The sequence below is a fragment of the Mesoplodon bidens genome (genome assembly GCF_964165515.1).
Source record: "Mesoplodon bidens genome assembly, chromosome: 3".
NCBI lineage: Eukaryota > Metazoa > Chordata > Mammalia > Artiodactyla > Ziphiidae > Mesoplodon > Mesoplodon bidens.
Genome location: NC_138178.1, coordinates 130,592,488 through 130,613,489, shown reverse-complemented (window position 1 = coordinate 130,613,489; position 21,002 = coordinate 130,592,488). Strand labels below are relative to the sequence as shown.

The 21,002-nt window shown below is 33.7% G+C and overlaps 1 protein-coding gene across 4 annotated transcripts in view; it reads right to left on the bottom strand.

Moving 5' to 3' along the window:
- Positions 1 to 329: 329 nt before the first annotated feature.
- The window catches only part of STYX (serine/threonine/tyrosine interacting protein), a 37,531-nt gene continuing 16,858 nt past the window's right edge, over positions 330 to 21,002 (bottom strand). For 2 of the 4 annotated variants that reach the window (XM_081229726.1, XM_081229728.1), the window contains exons 4-11: positions 20,864 to 20,961; positions 17,998 to 18,058; positions 17,550 to 17,586; positions 17,079 to 17,118; positions 16,936 to 16,986; positions 14,758 to 14,830; positions 6,407 to 6,500; positions 330 to 3,928 (exon numbers count right to left, since the gene is read on the bottom strand). In XM_081229726.1, coding sequence (XP_081085852.1) covers positions 3,855 to 3,928; positions 6,407 to 6,500; positions 14,758 to 14,830; positions 16,936 to 16,986; positions 17,079 to 17,118; positions 17,550 to 17,586; positions 17,998 to 18,058; positions 20,864 to 20,961 — 528 coding nt within the window. In that variant the 3' untranslated portion in view covers positions 330 to 3,854. The remainder of the gene's footprint in view (positions 3,929 to 6,406; positions 6,501 to 14,757; positions 14,831 to 16,935; positions 16,987 to 17,078; positions 17,119 to 17,549; positions 17,587 to 17,997; positions 18,059 to 20,863; positions 20,962 to 21,002) is intronic. The other 2 variants (XR_014015450.1, XM_081229727.1) reach the window with 2 other exon arrangements.

Genomic DNA, 21,002 nt, shown 5'->3' with positions numbered 1-21,002 from the left:
AAAACTAAAAGCAAAAAGTATTTTTTAATGAGCTGGAAGCTGTTCTATGGATGGCCTTACCCTTTCCTTCAGTCACAAATTTCCTCACTTTCAACTCCAAACTTGTTCAACTAATTGTTTAAAATATACCTGAGCTGAAACTTGGGCCTTCCCTGTACTGACCATAATTTTTATGTGTGACCACAATGTTTTACAAAATACTCTTTAAGTGCTTCTCAGTATCCAATGTTCATTCATCCTTCTTAATCTGTGTGGGACTAAAATTGCGTTACTTTTACCTAGAAGACAACAATCTAAGTAAAGAGGTTTTGAGGCATAAGCAGTATAAATGAGCTTTTCAATCTTTTTGAGGTATAATGGCACACCAGTTTTAATACAACCACCAATCTTCACAAAATAATTTTAATACTTTGTGCCTGAGCTAGCAGCATCTTGCACTGTGACATTCCTATACATACATAAGCATTTGATCCAAGTACAGATGTTAAAAGCAGAGTAACTTAAGCAATTGTCTATACAAAGGTAAATAGACACTGTAGGTTATTTTTCTTTTTGAATCATTTTTGCTGCATAGTAAATTGCAATTACATGTCAGTATAATGTTACTGATCTACAAAATACACTTTGAACTGTGAGGTATGGCAACTCCCTATGAGAGAGCTAGCATGTAAACCTGAATATTTTGAGTGATTTTTTTTTTTTTTAGCTGCCATGGATGGATAAGACAAAAAAAAAAAAATCCAGCATTCAAAGACCCTAGAAACTTATTTTTCTAATCAATAAAAAAAAATAAAATCTTTTAGTAATTTTCAGCTATTTCCTATCATTTACTTATTGGAGCACTGATGAATGGACAAAATAAATATTGAAGTGAAGCTAAGTTTGTTATGGAATTATGGATTAAACAGTTATCTGAAAAAAAAAAAAAGTCTGCCAGGTAACTGCTCATTTACTTTACATCAAGTTGAGATTTTGATATATATCTCTATATATGCATCCCAACTTTATAATTTAAGATTGCAGTTAAATACTTCTAATGCCTTTAAATTACCATGGTAATAAGACAATTATAAACCTTATATTTTCTTTAAAAGGACATGCTTAACATTTTCTGACATTACTTCTAAACTCAGATGAAGCACAAAATCCTCCCAAAACAAATAGTCTGCTCTGAAAGTTAGGTGGTTGAGAGTTGGTAGCAAAGGGTATCATGGTTTAATACTTCCACCCCAGAGTAGATACAAATAAACAAAGGTAACTGCTGTTTAAACATCTGATAAGAAATTAACAGGAACCAATGGACTGAAATTACAAGGTAAGAATACTGCCATTCCAGTTTGAATATTTTCAATATTCAAGTTTCATATTTTCAAAGTGGACAATAAAGCAGTTATCCTATGTTTTGATGCAATATCATTTTAAATTCTGTGCCCAGGTTAATATTTAATGTTTAAAATTGGGTGCTGGGTCACTCATACATTATTCAAATATTCTAGGAAATAAATGGTTAAATGTACTATAGTTAGCTATCACAAAACATCAGTGGAAACAGAGGAATTATAGAAATGGAACCAAACAGAAGAATAGGAAGAGCTACCAGAAGAACTAGTTGAACACTGGGTGGAAGAATGAAACCAAGATAAAACAAACTTGCAGTATTCTTATAGAAAGAATAAACTTTTTGTCCATATTAATTTGTACTCAAGAAGATGACAGTCCTGTTTTCTAGTGTTTGTGAGTCTTTAATATACAGTGCCGGGCAGGCACTTTAGTGCCAACATAAAAATTACAGTGGTTAGAAAAAGTGGAAAATTACCAACTGTAAATTAATAACCAAACCTGTACTCTTGGCCAGACTACTAGAGAGGATATGTGTATTTAAGAAATTAATTTAGAAAATCTTAACTGCCTCATTTTTAAAACCTAAATGGACTATTACAAAGATTCTTTTAAGCCGTTTTTGTGGAATGAAGCATCACAGATTATTAATTTGCAAAAGAGATCTTTGCTGACCTAACCAATAGTGATCTATATACAGGAAAGTTGTATTATCTGGCACTTCACCAGCTGGAATTTCTGAACACTCAATGCAAATCCTGACTATACTAGACCACCACACCCAATGACCTAATCACACAACAGAATACAAGACTACAATGGGATTGACAATATGCTGTTATTTTAGGGTGGTAAAATAGGGAAGGGAAGGGAAATCAGAAGAGGAATACCACCTGGGGCAGCAGAATTAACGCTTAATTAACAAAGCAGTTTTGATTCACTGCCGCTCTCCTGCTATGCTGGATAAAAAAGCTTTTACTGTATTATTACACGTTAGGGAGGAAAGCGAAGTAGGTAACTTGCTACCTTACAAGTCCCATCAGTAAAGCACCTCAAGAGAGGACTGAGAAAAGTGAGATACAAAGGAGTTTTGTTTGTGCTACCCTAAATCACCAACTATAAAAAGTTAAAAACACTCCTCTCCTCCCCAACATCGTACTTAAAATAGCAAAAATGTTTTTCTTAGAACAATTTTTATATGTATAAATAAAAACATGGAGAACCTAGGATCCATAAAGTGACTTTGCTAATGCAAATTATGGGGGAAATTTGGATTAACGCAATGCCAAGAACTGATTACAACACTAATTTATAATACACTGAAGTCTCCCACAATCACTTTTCCCCAATAAATGCATCCTCAAAGAAAAGCATTTCTCTGAGCCAGAACAATCTCACAGAATCATTAAGACAACATAAAAATGGAGTAAATGCTCCATATTCCAAATAATTTACTAAGGTTTCTTCAAGCCTTAAGACTTTCAGTTTGAACTAATTTATGGTTTAAAAAAAATTACAGAAAAACGTTCAAAACTTTTCACTGTTCTACATACTAATTTAGAGGACATGAGGATTTATTTTTTATATTTTCTAATGAGGCAAGGCACTTTTCTTTTTTGGGCTTTGTTTAGAAAAAAAATAGTGCTACACTGGTTTGTTATATTCTATTTAGAACCATTTTGGACAAAGAAAAAACAGGCTACACAACTCAAAAGAACAAACACAACATTTGGCTTTTAAGAATGCTAAAGGAAAGTCACTTGAGTTTAAAACTCTCCTTGTTTTTGAGCATCTGGTATGATAAAGCAAAACATTTTCCTTTGTTCATTAAACTTTTTTTTCTATAGGATAAAATTAGGAAGGTAGTAGGAAAAGAAGCAATACTTGGATCATGTTAAAGTAAGGACAGTTGGCTAATGTCATGATTTAAAGATTATTAAGATGGGATCAAGAAGTTTAAAAAAATTAAAAGATAATTAAGCTATTGAGCTATATTAAAAAGAAATGTGGCAGATTCCTGCATTTGTTTATGTTTCTGTAAGAGGCTCCATCATAAAATTGAACTGTAAAATTATTTTTTAAATGTAATACGTAAAACACAAAATGAATTTTTAGCAAACTTTAGGAAATTCTTTTGTTATAAATTACCCAGATTTTATAAACAAGTCCCCCCTAACTTGCATTTTGTTTAAAGTAACAACTTTATATCATACAAATAAACTTCAAGTATGAAAAGTGCATTATTGCAATAATACCTCTTTGCAAGTCCAAAATTCTTGGTTTATAATAAAACTGTAAAGAAAAAAAAAAAAAAAGGAATAAAACCATCAGTGCCATCTATTGCAGAAGTCCGACATCTTAAAATGTTGCTCAACAAGTTGCAGAAAAACACGTCTGGAAGCAACATATAATTGAAAAGAAACTACTTGTGTTTTTACCATTTTACATTATTACTGTCTGTAGTATTTTCTCCTTCCCAAATAGAAATTCACATCCTCTATACTGCTGCTCTTTAATCAGCCATTCTGCGCAGTCGCCACTTGCATGTTTCCAAAATCATCTTCTTCTTCATGTGTTCTCTTCAAACTGCCTAAAAGTTATTGCATGAACATAACATATAATGGGAACTTAAATAAATTCATTCATTAGAATGTTACAACTAGCAAAAGCTTCATTTGTCATGAAGTGTTACCATATATATGACTATGAAAATTCTATGACTGAATTTTTAGTAAACTGTTGTAAATTCTTTTGTTATAAACTACCCAAAGAACTTTATATCTTCATGACATTTTCCCTCTTAAGTATTAAGGTATTTTATATAATGAACATTTTTAAAACAGTTTGAAAGTAGAATTTTTAAAGGGATAACGGTTCATAATTGTTTGGTTACTGAGTTTTTTAGGCTCCATAAACATGTGACTTAGGACACTGTACATTTGTACAATTTATTTTGTAGATGTAATTATCCTTTAGCTTCCACAGATGCTGCCAAAAATATTTTTTCCACTGAAACTATGATTTTATTACCAACAAGTCTAGAGTTGGGAGAAAGGAAGCATGTAGCAGCAGATAAGAGATTTTCTTTTATCTACTCTTCACATCAGAGTCTGCTAGTACAGAAATCTCCCACACAGAATCAGAGCTATCCCCATATGCCCAACAGTTATAATCAAGAAATTTGAGTCTCAATGGAGGAAAACTTTAGGGAACAACTGAACTGGTAGAGGATTTGCTGTGTTATCTGCCTATCAATCGCAGGACCTTAAACTTATGCCCTAAAGTTTGTGCTAAATCATGGTAATAATGTTAATACAGAGGGTGGATTCCAACAGAAAACTAATGTTTCACTGAAAGATTAAAATTAAGGATAGAAATATAGTATTGATGGAATAGAGAAGAAAATATGCTAGCCATAAGTCTAAATACAGTGGTTGTAACAGTTTCAGATGCAGTGTTGCACCTGCATTCTACGAAGTGAGGTAAGAGACACAGGTAACTAATATAAGGCAGAAAGTGAGGAGGTACAGATAAAGCTCTATGGCAGTTTTGAATAACTAGAGATTAAAGGAAGAGTAAGTTAATCATCATGTTTTCTTGAGGCGATGACATCTGAACCAAGTTTTTATGGACAGAGAGACTGAAGGTGATGCTTTCTAGGTGGAGAACAGTAGACACGCACAGGAAACCACTAGTAGTCCCATTTTCTGGAGTGCATATATAGAGGTACAGTGAGAGATACAAATAAAGGTCAAAAGGGCCTTTAATTACTACCTATGATGTGTTTTCTTCAGTAGAAATTATGCCAATGGGGACTTCCCTGGTGGTCCAGTGGTTAAGACTCTGCACTCCCAATGCAGGGGGCCCGGGTTCGATCCCTGGTCAGGGAACTAGATCCCACATGCATGCTGTAACTAAGAGTTCGCACGCCACAACTAAGGAGCACGCGAGCCACAACTAAGGAGCCCACCTGCTGCAACTACAACCTGGTGCAACCAAATAAATAAGTAAATATTAAAAAAAATTATGCCAATGAAGACTTTTATACAGGAAGAATATCACTATTAGAACTATCTTTCATGAAAATAAGTCTGGCCACAATGTACAGAACAGACTAAATAACAAGAGTTGGAATAGGAGGCCAATGTGGACCTGAACTTGACCGAAATTAAGGGTACTATAAAAGAGGGAGGGAATTCTAGGTACTGAGGAAACAGACCATCCCATTTTGGAAAATGATTAGATAGAAGTTGCAAAGAGTCAGTGACAACTGGGAAGTTGAGCCTGAAGGATGGGTATATAGTATTATCACTAAGGAAGTGCAATATAGTGCTGCACTTGTGGAGCAGCCAGTGTTAAATTTCCAGGTTCAACACTAACCAGGTATGTAACCTGTTTCTCCTAACTTACAAGGTTGTAGGTTCAAATAAGACTGAAAGGAACTCTGGGAGAGAAAAACCATAAACTAAAAAAATTCCATGAATGCTCTAATAAAAAGAAAGGAGACAAAAAAGGGTAGCAAGGTCTTGGAGAGGATGGCAAAAGTTAGGATTTTGAGAGCATGCCTGGATCATTAACTTTTAAAATGGGGGAGGGGACACTGCAACAGGGAAAGGAGAAAGGATTCAAATACTTACGGCAAGAGAAAAACTGAGGTAGCTTACATTTAGTCACCCTGCTTTTACTTACTAACCACCTTTCATTTTTAATAAGATCACCTAAGTGTGTTTAGGGCCTCATCTCCAGACCCCTCTTATTATTTTAATCTTTGCAACACAGTTATACTACTTAAAGATTTAAAACTCAACAAAGTAGAAATCTGATCTTCCAATCAACACGTTCTAATTAACTAGTGGTGTACACACAGAAGCTCAATATAATACATATTTAATTATAAAGTTAAAATTTGAAATTATCTTATTTTAATTCAATAGTCCATCCAAAAATTTTCTAAACAATTTAAATTGTTCAGTGTAACTTGTTAATGAGCAAAAGATGCTTCTTCTCTTCTATTCTTCACTACCATCATCTTTCTTCCCAAATTTCTCCAAAATGAAAAAATCCTTACCTGTAGTGCCAGAATGAACAGATAACGACCTTTCTATCTGAAGTGGCGACATCATCTGTATTGTTAATTTTGCTAGGTAGATGGCTTCATATTCCTAGAAAAGATTTTAATTAACTTGAATATACATTTAAATTCTTGGATACCCCAAACAAAACAAAATTTAAAAAGTGGTTAATACGTACATTATTGGTATTCTTAGTTTATACTGAAAACTCTGGTGCCATACTGCTGTAAGAGAAAGGCTTAAAATTCCTGTCTTATAATTTCACGTTTATTGATGAGACTATAAATCAAGTCAAGCAAATAGCTTGCACTAAGGCACTGTACACTGAACTGCCAGTCAGTATGTATTCTCTGCCACCAGGCATAAGCTATATGATCTCTGACTTCATCTGTTAAAACACATACATACCCCCAAAACCCAAACTGGCAATCTCATAGAATGATTATAAGAATAAAAAGAAATAAAATTTTTTTTTTTGGTTTTTTTTTTGCGGTACACGGGCCTCTCACTGTTGTGGCCTCTCCCGTTGCAGAGCACAGGCTCCGGACGCGCAGGCTCAGCAGCCATGGCTCACGGGCCCAGCCGCTCCGCGGCATGTGGGATCTTCCCGGACCGGGGCACAAACCCATGTCCCGAACCCGTGTCCCCTGCATCGGCAGGTGGACTCTCAACCACTGCGCCACCAGGGAAGCCCAGAAATAAAATATTTTTAAAAATCAGATTAATATAAGGCACTTAATTGCTTCAAGTATATATTTGGTTCTAATTTCTTAAAATCAATAGTCCTCTACTTCCAGTTAAAGATGGAGAAATAAAGGCATTCCTATCCCTCTCCCCTTTCTGAAAACAAGAAATAGAGAACTCCTTATTCGAAGAAACTAGGAAACATCCATAACCCGGAATATGAGAAGAATGAAAAGTAAGGAATTAATTATCAAATAAGTCAGGATACTGGCTACCTTTATGATGGGAGAAAGAGAATTTTGATTAGAAGGAGGCCTCAAGAGGGCTTTTGGGATTCTGGCAAACGTTCAGTTTCTTTACCTGGATGGCAGTTACATGGATGTTTATTTGCACTTTATGCATTTTTATATATGTGTATTATATTTCACAGTAACATTAAAAAAAAATGGAACCAGACTAAGCTATGCACAAAAGACGCCTGACTGCCGATATCAGACAGAGTGGGTACAGCTGACAAACCTAACAAGCCCCTGCCTAGTATGATACAGCCAGGAAGTGTGCGTGGGCTGTGGGAGGAGGAAGGGCATATTAAGGAAAATATGAACATCTACACCTGGCATTTCTGCAAGATGCAAGCAACGTGGAGGAGAAACTGGGTTGCATGTTGCCAAGCATCTGCTGATCTTGGTCAGCTGAAAGTAAAGGCTAAACCATTGATTCTCAAGCCTGGCTATACCTGAGAATCACCTGAGGAGCCTTTAAAACCTGTAGGTATATAGTCAGCTCCTCTCCCCCACCCCAGAGATTCTCATTTAACTGGTATGGGTAACGTTCCCCAGGTGATTCTAATGTGCATGCAGTGGTTATCAATCTAAACAAGAAGAACCTGTGACAAAAGGGGCTCTTTTTTTTTCCACTCACTAAGTAGAGTCATACCACTGGAGAAAAGTGTTGGTGAGAAAGTCTTCCAAGACAACTGGGAAAATTTAAGCTGCCTACCTTTCCCCACCACTGCCCTGGTCCCTTTCCCACAACTTTATTGTTGGGCAAATAGCTTATCTAAGAAGAATGTCTCCAGTTCAAAGATGACCAATATCAAAAAGGAACCAATGTACGTCTTATGTAAAGATGTTTGCAAGGGAAAGAAAAGCAACATTATAACCAAAAGTCTATATATAAAGAACACTGCATGAAAACTACACCATGGAGCAGGTGAAAATTATAATTCTCCATGAAATCAATGAGAATACGGCATTTCTGAAATGAGTTTAAAGAAGAGATAAAAGGATTAATGGAAGAAATAGGACAATAAAAGAGATGACTATGCCATTTCCTACCATTTCAGAAAACAAACAGAACGCCCCTCTTAATCCTAGTTTCCCCTCCAACTACTGTTTCATTTCTGTTTTCCCCTTCTAAGCATAATTCCTGGAATTATCTATTCCTGCTGTTCACATTCCTCTCTTCCCATTTTCCTTTCAACTCTGAGCAATTATGCTTATCTTTCCCCTTCCACAAAAACTGTCAAGGGCACCAATGACATCATGTTCCTAACCTAATGTCAATTCTCAGCCCTTATCTTATTTAACCTGTTATCAACCTTTGAAACAGAGGGTCATTCTCCACTCTTCTAACACCTTCTTCACTTGACTTCCCAAACACCAGACCATCCTGATTTTCTTCCCAACTCACTGGCCACTCTTTTCAGCCTCCTCTGCTGATTCCCCATCTCCACAATCTCTACATGCTGGGAATACATTAACGTTCTGTTTTTGAAATCCTTCTCTATCCACACTCACTTCTCTAGTGACCTCATCCAGTTTCAAAGCTTTCAATAGCATCTACATATTGATAACCCCTAGAAATACAGTTCTTTCTCATGAAATCCAGGCTTCTATGTATACCTGCCCACTATCTAATAGCTCTCTCAACCTTAACATGACCAAAACCGACTCTTGATTTTACTCCCTTCAAATTTCATGCAGTTTCTCCCATATAAGCAAGTAGCAGTTCCTCTTCCAGTGTTCAGGCTACAAGGCTTAGATTCATCCCAATCTCTCTTCACATCCAATCCATCAGCAAATTCCGTCAGCTCTACTGTCAAATAAATCCAGCATCTGATCTCTTCTCACCTCTCCCCCTGCAACCACTTTGATTCAAACCAACACTCTCTTGACTCCATCACTGCAACAGCCTCTTAACTCGAGCACCTGCTTCTGCCCAAACCCCAACAACCCCTACAGTATATACACAGTATACTATATTCAACACAGCAGCAGGCAATCTGAAGTTGTTCTTTCACTTAAAATGAAAGCCAAAGGTCTTACTTATAATGGCCTATAAACGCCTGTCATGTGGCCCCTTACCTCCCAGCTTTAATCTCCTACCGTTATTTGCTTACTCTGTTGCAGCCACACTGACCTTCTTGCACATCTCGAAAATACGGTGCATACTCCCATTTCAAGGCACTTGCACGTATATTCCTGCTACCTAGAATGCCTTACCCCCAATATCAGCACAGCTTGTTCTCCTAATTTCTCCAGGTCTCTGCTCAAATATCATTTTTGCAATAAGGCCTTTACTGATCACCGTTTAAAAATGCAATTCATGTCGCATCTCCTTATATGGCCTTATTTCTCCCTCCCTTATTTTTCTCTGTGACCCATTACCATCTGACCTACTACATTTTACTTTGTTTACTGTTTAATTCTCTCATTAGAATAGGTTTTATGAGGTCAGAGATTTCTGTCTATTTTGTTCTCTGCTTTACTGCCATTGCCTAGAACAATGCCAAATAAACATCTGATGAAACAATGAAGTATGGGAAAGGGAAGAAAAGCTTGAGAAAAATCAAGCCAAAAGAGAAAAGAACAAAGTTGAAAATAATTACAGAGAAAATGGCAGATATGGAAGAAAAAGGGAACCAACATAAAATATGTCTCTGGGAGAAAAAACCAGGCAAATGAAACAGAACAACAAAATCAGAAGCCAAATACATAGTAGAAGAAAACTTTCTGAAATAGGGGAAGGTGTGAATCTGTAAGTGCTAAGGGCATACTAAGACTGAGAAGTTAATATAGAACAATCAACAAGATATACCTTGATAAAGCATCCTATGTTCATCCAGACAACACCTCCTCCTCCCAATCAAGTCTTTTCAGGGGGAAAATTTTTTTTAATTAGTCTCCCCTCAGACTTCTCTGGAGCAATATTCAATGTCAGGTCTGTGTACAAACCCATAAGGGAAAAAGTATTAAACAAAAAATTTTTATCTAGCCAATTGTCATTCAAACATAAGAGCAACAGAAAAATATTTTCCAAAATGCCAGGACTTAGGGAATATAGTTTCCAAGAACTCTTCTTGAAAATAATGCTCAAAGACAAACTCCAGTAGTTGAATAAAGAAGCTAGAATCCTATTTAAATGTAGAACTAAGGATGAACAACTAGAAAATGCGGTTATAGGACAGAATATAAATATTATAATCTGTAACAATGCAGAAAAAGTATAATCTTTTTTTTAAAAAAAGGAGGTGGGAGGACATATAACAGGAGGTAGTTTAAGTAGATGATCTTATATTGCTAAGTAACAAGAGGTATAATATTTAAATATTTTTAAAGGTATAAGAGGTAACTCCTAGAAGAACTAAGACTAATAACAAAACAGGTAGTGGAGGGGAAGGAGGAAAGAAGTAGAGGTATATAAGTTTTTATCTTTTATAGTGGAAATCAACTGACAGTTATTTAAAAGTGGTAACTCAAGAAACATATGTATATACTATAAAGTTACAATTGTGCCCCTTAGAACTAAAAATAAACTTAAAAATTATCAAAATACAAACATACAAAAAATTCATAAACTTTATAGTGAAAAGTTTAAAAAAGATGCATTTAAAAGAGAAAGCGTGACATGAAATAAAATGACAGACAAAAGTATATATCATTTTTAGTGCAAGAAAGTGGGATAAATTCACCTATTAAAGAAAAATACTGATAACAAATCAAATAGCAAAATCCAGCCATAGACCATATATAGGAAATGCATCTAAAACAAAGTGATTTAGAAAGGTGGAAAGAAAAGTAATGAAGAAACTCACAAGGCAAATGCAAACAATATTACACAAGGTTAATTTCAAAGTAAAATAATTGAATGGAGGAATAATAAATATATAACTACAATGAAGATCTAACTTGAATTTTATCTACCAAATAACACAGTACCAAAATTGGCAAAGAAACTAGAAGAACTAAAGAAAAAATAAACAGAAACATAATAAAGTAAAGGAGTTTCAATTCACCTCTCAGCCCAAGACAGACAAAGCAAACAAATACTATCAGCCCTCTATGCACGGATGCAGAACCCACAGATACAGAGGACTGACTGTACTATGCCATTTTATGTAAGATTTGGAATTCACGGGGCAGTGGGGGCAGGGGGGTGGGTGTCCTGAAACCAATCCTCCACGGATACTGAGGGACGACTGTATATTGAGCTTTATGCCCTGAAAACAGAGAATATATTTCTTCTTTTCAAGTGCCCAGGAGACAGTCGTAATAACAACTATATATTAGGCCATGAAGAAAACATTAAAAAATTCAAGAAGTAAATAGTATTAGAAATGAACAAAAATAGAAAATAAACCTTGTCACCTATATAGTTAGTTTTTTAAAAAAATAAACCTCTCAAACAAATGTTAAGTAAAAAATAAAATCAAAAGTGAAATCACAGAATATCAAGCTATAACAATAATAAAAATATTGCATAGCAGAATCTATGTATGATATGTAGAATATGGCTAAAGCAATGCTAAGAGGATAATTCATAGTCTTGAATTCTTGAAAGAATGAAAAACTAAGCTTTCAACTCAGGAAATTCACTAAAGAATAACAGCAGCAGCAGCACGAACAAGAAAAACCTAAGGAAAGCAGAAAGCAAGCAGAAATTCAAATACAGAAAAGTTATATAAACTAACCAGATCAAGGAAAAAAGAAAGCACAGATACACAAAATTGAAAAAATGGAAAAATATTTTCCTCAATTTTATCTCAAATCCTATGAAATGAATGATTATATAGGAGATTATGAAACCATCCAAAGTGACCTGAGGAGTATATGAAAATCAGACTTAACCTACCAAATGAAGAAAAGCTGTCCAAGAATTGGTCCACCCTCAAAATATACAAATGAATGAAATAATGAATAACTGAATTAAATTAAAAAATTAAGGTCCAATGATTCCACAGGTACCATATATCAGAACACCAAGAAGCCCGTAACTCCAATCTAATTTACATTGTTCTAGAGCACATAAAGAGAAAGCAAGTTTCCATTTTAAAAATGAGAATCATGTGATAAACATCCAAACCAGAAGAGGATAGTACAGAAAAAAATTACAAACCAATATCACTTATTCAACTAATTCCAAAATCTTAAAAAAAATACTGACAAATAGAATCTAGCAACACATTCATGGAACATAGTGTACCATAACCAAGTGAGATCCATTTGTGAACCAAAATGATGATTCAAAATTAAGAAATCTAGCATAATGTGATCCAATAATTCAACTCACCATATTAATGGCTTAAAGGAGTAAAACTACAATCATTCCATAAAAAAAATGTTTTTAAGCTAAAAATCAACATCTATTCCTGGTAAAAACTCTTTACATAGGCACAAATACACACACACACACACACACACACAGTGCAATACAAAAGCACTGACATTGAAATCAAGAATAAAGCACAAGTACTATACCACTATTACTTATCATGCTTCTGATACAATGACCATCCAATGAGAAAGAAAAAAAAATTAGAAAAGTTGCAAAATTATTATGATTTGAAGATGAAAATCTATGACAATCAACTAGAAAATTTTTCAGAATTGTTTAGAGTTTAATAAGATTGCCAACTGAAAACAATAAAAATCAATAGCTTTCCTATACATAAGTAAGCAATCAGAAAACATACTGGAGAAAAAAAACATTTTATTTACAATGGGAATAAAAGAAAATAGGAATAAATTTCATAAGAAGTGCATATATTCTATATAAAGAAAACTTTAAAACACTAAAAGACATAGAAATTGACTTGAATAAATGGAACATACTCTTAGAGAGGAACATACTGAGAAAAATGTAAAGGTATCAATTCCTTCTGAACTGTGAATGTAGAGATAATGTTATTAAAAACAACTACAGGACTCTTTCCAGTAAAGTTCACACCAAAAAATAAGTGTTCAGAACATAACAGGAAAATTCCAGAAAAACGTTAATGAGGGGATCTTGATTAAATTACTTGATATAAGTAATATAAATTACTTACATAGTATTATAGTATTTAAAACTGTTTGATACAAGTGCAGCAATAAGCAGATCAATGGAACAAAATACGAGGTCAGAAACAGACTCAAGTATAGATCAGAATTTGGTATATAATAAAAATGGCATTTCAAATCAGTTGGATAAAGACAGATTTTCTTAATATACAGAGTCCTTACAAGCCAATGAGAAAAAGACCAACAACCTGATAGAAAAATAGGCACATCATAAGGAGTTGCCACTTTTACCAACATGATAACAATGATCAAGAAGTTTCATACAACACTTTCACTATTGGTATTGATTAGGTATGGGTAAACAAGTACCCCTTGTTTCCTGAAGCCTTTTTAGAGGCAATTTGGCAACATCAAATTTCAAATGTCTTCTGACCCAGCAATTCTACTCTGATCAATTATCATACAGGTTCATTCACACATGTAAACAAAGATGTACCTACCAGGATATTCTTTCCAATGTTGTTTAAAATCATGAAAGGCTGGAAACAATCTAAAGGTCCATGTATAAGCAACTGACCATGTAAAACTGCGATACATACATACGTCTATGTACATATACACATTAAAATATTATGCAGGTAGAGCTATATATGATCTTCAAGATATACTATTAAGAAGACTTACTTTTCAAGTATTCTTCTTAGGCATTATTGAATTTTTATTTTTTTAACCGTATTTTTTTCTCTTTTAAATGAAGTAAAAACTAAAAGTGAATTAAAAATAAAAATGAAGTAAAATTTAAAGTTTGGTAACTGAGACAACCCATTTTGTAGTGCTCTTGATGTCTCAATGTGAGATTTATTCCTGCATAACTGGATGGAATCAGCCAGAGCACATTCTTCAACCTATGATTTTCCTTCTTGGAAAAAAATTAAATAAATTAATCAGATAAATTCACAGGTTTACTTTACTGTCTTTTTAGTGCATCTTCTAGGCATCATCAAAATGTGAAAGAATATGGAAAAGATAAAGCATATAAAACAGAAAAAGCTGCTGTACGTAATACGTTTAGAATCAAAACTCTCTTATGCTCTGTATGTGTGATTAAAATAAAGAAGTAACTGAAGACATTTCTAACATCAATTATTTTACTTTAGGTTGAAAAATGTGCCTTTAACTCTTTTTTTCTTGTTAACGGTAGCTTTTAAGAAAATATTGATAATTTTAAATACAGATGTAAACTTGAACAAAGAATCAAATTAATCAGGTTATGGCAATTTTTAAGTATTTACAAAGTAAATACTACAACTAAATTACACGAACATAAGATTTTAATTATCCTACTTTCTGACTGCCTTAAAGAGGAAGAAGAGAGAAGTTACCTGAAGCTGATGGACAAATCCAGCATTAGGATTAATACAAAATCTTCTTTCTTGAACGTAAGCAAATGCATCTCTGAAAACAAAAAAAGAAAACTAAGGCGATAATATTATTTCATGAATTAATCTCAATTTTTCCAGAATTTATCTAAAATAGGAACTTACCTAACAATTTACCTAAAATAGAAAATCATAATCATACAGCTTGTACTACAGAGAGGTAGTGAATTGTAGTGGAAAAACCGAAAGCATGGTCAGACTAAGTATCACAATTCGTTTGCTTCCCAGCTGTGTGTCCTAGGGGACACTTCTCAGCTTCTCTAAGCTTTGTTTTTCTCATCTGTAAATTAGGCATTATAATAATTCCTATCTTGGAGCACTACTGTAAAGATGGAAGATAATAAGTATAACACATCGTGTACAGCATCTGTCACACAGTACATGCTCAGATATTATTACTGGTTAATAAATGAGAAGTATAGGGACTTCCGTGTGTTGTTGAGATAAAAGTGCCTAGAATAGTATCTGGCACATGGCAGAAACCCAATAAATGGAAGTTATTTTCACTAGTAATATTATTATTGACACATCACCAAATAATAAAGAGAATATATAAAACAAAATCTACCAGGCATTAATCATTTTCAGTTAAATAAAAGCATTTGTATTAAAATAATATTTAAGAATTAACACTTTTAAACAAACTTTTCCATTATAATTTTAAGATTAAAAAATACCAAATAAACTAAAGCATTTGGGACTTCCCTCGTGGCACAGTGGTTAAGAATCTGCCTGCCAATGCAGGGGACACGGGTTCCATCCCTGGTCCGGGAAGATCCCACATGCTGTGGAGCAACTAAGTCCATGCGCCACAACTACTGAGCCTGCACTCTAGAGCCCGCAAGCCACAACTACTGAAGCCCGCGCACCTAGAGTCTGTGCTCCGCAACAAGAGAAGCCACCGCAATGAGAAGTCCACGCACTGCAACAAAGAGTAGCCCCCGCTCGCCGCAACTAGAAAGCCCACGTGCAGCAAAGAAGACCCAACGCAGCCATAAATTAATTAATTAATTAATTAATTAATTAATTAAAGATAACTTGGGGGAAAAAAAAGAAAGCATCTGAATGTCTACTATATGTGAGGCATGTGGATCCAATGCTGAACATAGCTCAAATGGAGAGGGTTAATGGGGAACATAGCATTAGAATGGAGAGATTGATAGGGGCATGCCATGTGAAGTTTCATTGGCCATGTTAAGAATTATTAATGATCAGAAACCTTTGAAAGCTTTTTAGGGTAAGGTAACATATGATCAGATTTATCTTTTAAGAAAATTCTCACTGTGGTGTGGAGAACAGAACAGACTAGAGAAGGAAAGAAAACATGAGACCACTAAGAAGGTGACTACTGGAAGAGTCCAAAGAAAACATGACTAGAGCTTGGATTAGGGAGATTAAATAATGATAAAGAGGAAGAGCCAGATTCAAGGAATATTTTAGGACAAAAACAGACAGGATTTGGTAAAGGATCAGTTTGGGACATGAGGAGTGAAAGAGAAGGAGGGATCAATGATTACAACAGATTTCTAACTTGTACAAGACACACTAAGAAAGAAAATACTGTACACTGGCCAGCTTTTCTGGTTTGTTTTAGGGTGAAAAGTTCATCAGCCTGTCTCTCTCTTTTTGTCTACGCAATATGCTTGGAAAAGATGATTTTGGATAAGACAAACAATGAGTTGTGAATAGACACTAAAACAATTCTTAGGTAATTTTTCATCCAACTACTGTTAAAGGAAAACATAATAAATTAATCTTTCAAACAAAGCAAGCAATTACGTCTTTGTCTAAGAGTTTTTAAACTCAGATTAACCAATTCCCTAGTAGTAAGCAAGCAGTCTTCCATGGGTTATTCCAACTATAATTATCTTTGATTTTTAAAATAACAAGAGTTAGCACTAGCTCCATAAAGTAACAAACATTAGCCTAAGTGGATCTATACAAGGTAGACAAGCTACAAGGATTAAGAGACTTAACCACAGGATAAAAGGGCCTGCCTAATCAAACATGACTAGATGACAAAATCAGGAGATTATTAACTTAAAGCTCCTAAACCATCTCCATTAAGCTTTATTTTAATGAGGATCTAAATTGTGGCTAGGTTTCAGAGTACTTTCTTACCTGTACTTCATTCCAAATGTTTCCATAACGTATGCAATAACAAAGGCAGCACTGAAGAGGGGGAAAACATTTTTAGAAAAAAACAGAAAACACAACTCATTAATTAAATGCAAGAGAAAGAAAGATTATCTCTAACTTCATACCTCCTGGAGATCCCTGCATTCCCATGGACAAGAACTTTTCCTGAAAAACAAGAAATAGTTAGTCTGATAGAAAGATACCTGATTCAGCAGCTAAAATATACTGAAACTATGTATCATACTACAATAAATCTTTTCTTAAGCATTTTATGTATTTTATGTATACAACTTGGATACTTATTAAATTTAAAATCCTTGAATTTATTTATATTAACTGTGTGGAGATTACAGTAGACTTTTAGGTTAAAGAGATTTAAAGCTGATCCAGAACATGAAAAATAGTTCTATAGAGATATTTAAGAAAGCCTATCCAAATGAAACAAGAAGTTGGGAAAATATACAAATTTGGGAAGTCTATTATACATAAATGCAGAATATGAAAGTTGTAATTAAGACAAATACTAACTAAAAAATTAACTATCATAAATAATCTCCTAAAAATAAATGTAAGCAAAGTAAAGGAATATTATTTACCTCCACTTTGTAAGCTCCCATCAATAAATTCTTTAGTCTGAAGGCAAAAGGCAATGTGTTATAATAAAACGTGTGGAGTAACATAAGCATAAAATACATACATACATACATACAGTGAAACAAAATATACTGAAAGTAATTTCCTGATTATTTATATGAATAAAAATTACCTTATGTCAAAAATCTCCAAAATGCTACAAATACAACTATTACAAGTTTAAATATTAGTTTGAATTTAAGAAATTCGAAGTGTGATTTCTCAAATATTTGGAGATCATAAAAAGGTTTTAAAAATAATAAATTTTTAAAAAATATAATCCCACAATTTTCAGACATAACAAAGTAAAAGTAGTATAGGAGAAAATCATGTTTCATTAAGTTTTAGAACCACAATTAAGAGGTCAAATCATAAATAAATTTAAAATGATATTAAAATATTGATACCTACCATGGGGAAAAAACGTATTATATTTTCAACTGGATTATCTGCAATATCCAAGACTAAATATCTGAAAATAGAATATTTTGTGATAAGCACATTTTCAGATAAAACTCTCTTTATATATAAAAAAATATGAAAATTTCTTGGCAACCATGAAAATAATGCAAAACAACTTTCAAAATATCATATTCCCAAGAACCGAGCCATAGATTTTATACTGCTTGAAGGCATAGATAGCATTTAAAGCCTTAAATAACACGTTAACATTTCTCTGATATCTTATTATAAAAAAAAATCTATCTGCTTAAAATAGAAAAATCACAAGTAGGAAGAAACTTTCCTCTAGATCACAGTGGACCTGGAAAATAAAGACAAAAATTGCCTGTTTTCCTTACTGTTATTCTTCTATTTCTACCAACTTCCCTAGGACTAAAAGATTTTTCTCTGGATGGCCCTGCCACCTTTCCTCACAACCCTAGAGAGGACCATTCAGAGGAGGCCCAAAGTCTGAGAGAGAAGAAACTAACCAAAATAGAAAGCAGCAGTCTGACAGAGCCGTGAGTCAAACATTCATTGTTTGAACTAAACTTCAGTAGAACAACAAGCAACAAAAGACCACCTGTCCTGGAATTTTACACCTTCAAAAACATTTAAAATAAGTCATTTTAATATACTAGCCTTATTTTGTGAAAAACTTCTATTTCTGGAAATTCCCTGGTGGTTCAGTGGTTCGGACTCGGTGCGTTCACTGCTGGGGCCCTAGGTTCGAACCCTGGTCAGGAAACTAAGATCCCGCAAGCCGCGTGGTACGGCCAAAAATAAAAACTTCAATTTCTAACCTATCCAACACCACCTGTTTATTAACACAACTTAGTTAAGTAATTAAGTTATAAAATTTAAAGTCAATATTGCTTTAATGATCATTTTGGTGGCAGAAACTTCAATAAATTCAGGGCTTATCACACAGAAGCTGTATCCAGGACATTCTGGCACTAAAAACAAAAATTCTATACAAATTAGAAAGCTATATAGTATGGCATTTTAAAATACAACATTTTCATTTTCTTTAATATACACAAGTCTATATGTGTGTATACATAATACACATATACAGTAGAAAAAGTTTAGAAGGAAATATACCAAAATGTTAAAGTTATGTTCCTCTGGGTTGTGGATTTATGGATGACTTTTTAAATATTTTTCTTGGTGTCATTCTGTATTTTCCAACATATCTATAAAGAACAAGTATTTCTTCTGCAATTAGAAAAAATTCGATCTAGTTTATTTTAGATTACAGATATTCCCTTTTTAAAACTAGTTTTTATTAACTGAAAAATGTGTACACACAGTAAAAAATTCTAACAGTATAAAGACATCTGCAATGAAACCTAGGTCTCTCTACCATCCCAGACCCTAAATTTCCCTTCTCAGAAGTAACTACTATCAAGTTTCTAGTTTGTCAGTCTAGAAATTTTCTATGCATATATAAGAATATATGCCTAATGTACTGCATATATTTTTAAACACATGGCTCTGCACCTTGCTGTTTTCATTTAATAAATCTTGAAGATTAGTCCATATCAGCACACATAGAAATACTTCATTCTTTTTCATGGTTATAGTATTCTATTGTGTATTCACACAATATATTTTATAGTCTCTCATACTGATGGACATTCAGGTTGCTTTCATTTTTACAAACAATAAAGCAGAACATTAAAACAGTTTTAACATATATGCTTTTATACAAATATTTCTAGAATGATATCAAAAAAAGAGTTAATAGTAGTTGCCTCCTAGCTAGAGATAGACTAGGTAGTTGGGTTTAGGGGAGGAAAGAGACATTTTCCTTATATACCTTTTTGACCCTTTGGCCTTTGTATCATGTGTAATATATGCTTTATTTTTTTAAATGAAGCTAAAACAAAGAACATTAAAAACCATCAGATGCTCAACCTCATCATTTTAAGATAAATGAGAAAGGCAAATTAAAACTACACAAGACACCTTGAGATTGGGAAAAATTAAAAATGTTTCATAATTTTGTCGTAGAGAGATACCAAGGAAAGAGTACCTCTCATTTACTTCACAGTGGGAATGTAAACTGATACAACTCACTGGAGGGCAATTTGTAACATCTATTAACACTTAAATGCTCACATTCTTTAATCCAGCAATTCCACCTCTACAAATTTATCCTATTGATGTATTCACATATGAATTAAATGATATATACAGGGATACTCACTACATTAGCAAAAGCCTGGAAACAATCTGAATGTCCAAAAAGAGGAGATGAGTTGAATAAATTTTAGAACAGTAATACAATGGATTACTGTGCAACTTAAAAAGAATAATGCGGGAGTTCCCTGGTAGCCTTGTGGTTAGGATTCTGGGCCCTCACTGGTCGGGGAACTGAGATCCCACAAGCTTTGCAGTGTGGGGGGTGGGGGAAAGAAGAAGAACGCAGCTAAGAAATAATATGAAGCCATCTTTAAAATACATAATTTTTAAAAAAGGCTAACTTGATCTGTAAGAATATGTTTATATATGTAACATACCTCTGGAAACATACTCAAAAACAACGGATACCTGCAGGGAGGAGAATTGAGTATCTAGGGGACAGGAATAGGGAAACCTACTTTTCAGTATACATGTTTTTGAACATTTAGAATTCCACATTCTGTGCATGAATTACTTTTTAAAAATATTTTAAAGGAAGTTTATTCTTTAAATGATGTACTGTATGACCCATCTTTATAAAACATATATATACAGGAGAAAAATCTGATATAATAAAATCAACTTGAAATAAAAACATTACATGTTTGCTACCCTTAATGTTTTTATAAATTATAGCAACAATTCTTACCTAAATAATTGTTGAAAGTTGGGTTTAATAAAGTTTGCTTCAATATTTTGTCTTATACATATTATATGAGTTATTCCATGTTTCTGTAGTATAGGTAGCTATAAAAAAAAGGGAGAGAAATAGTTTAAAATACAAAACA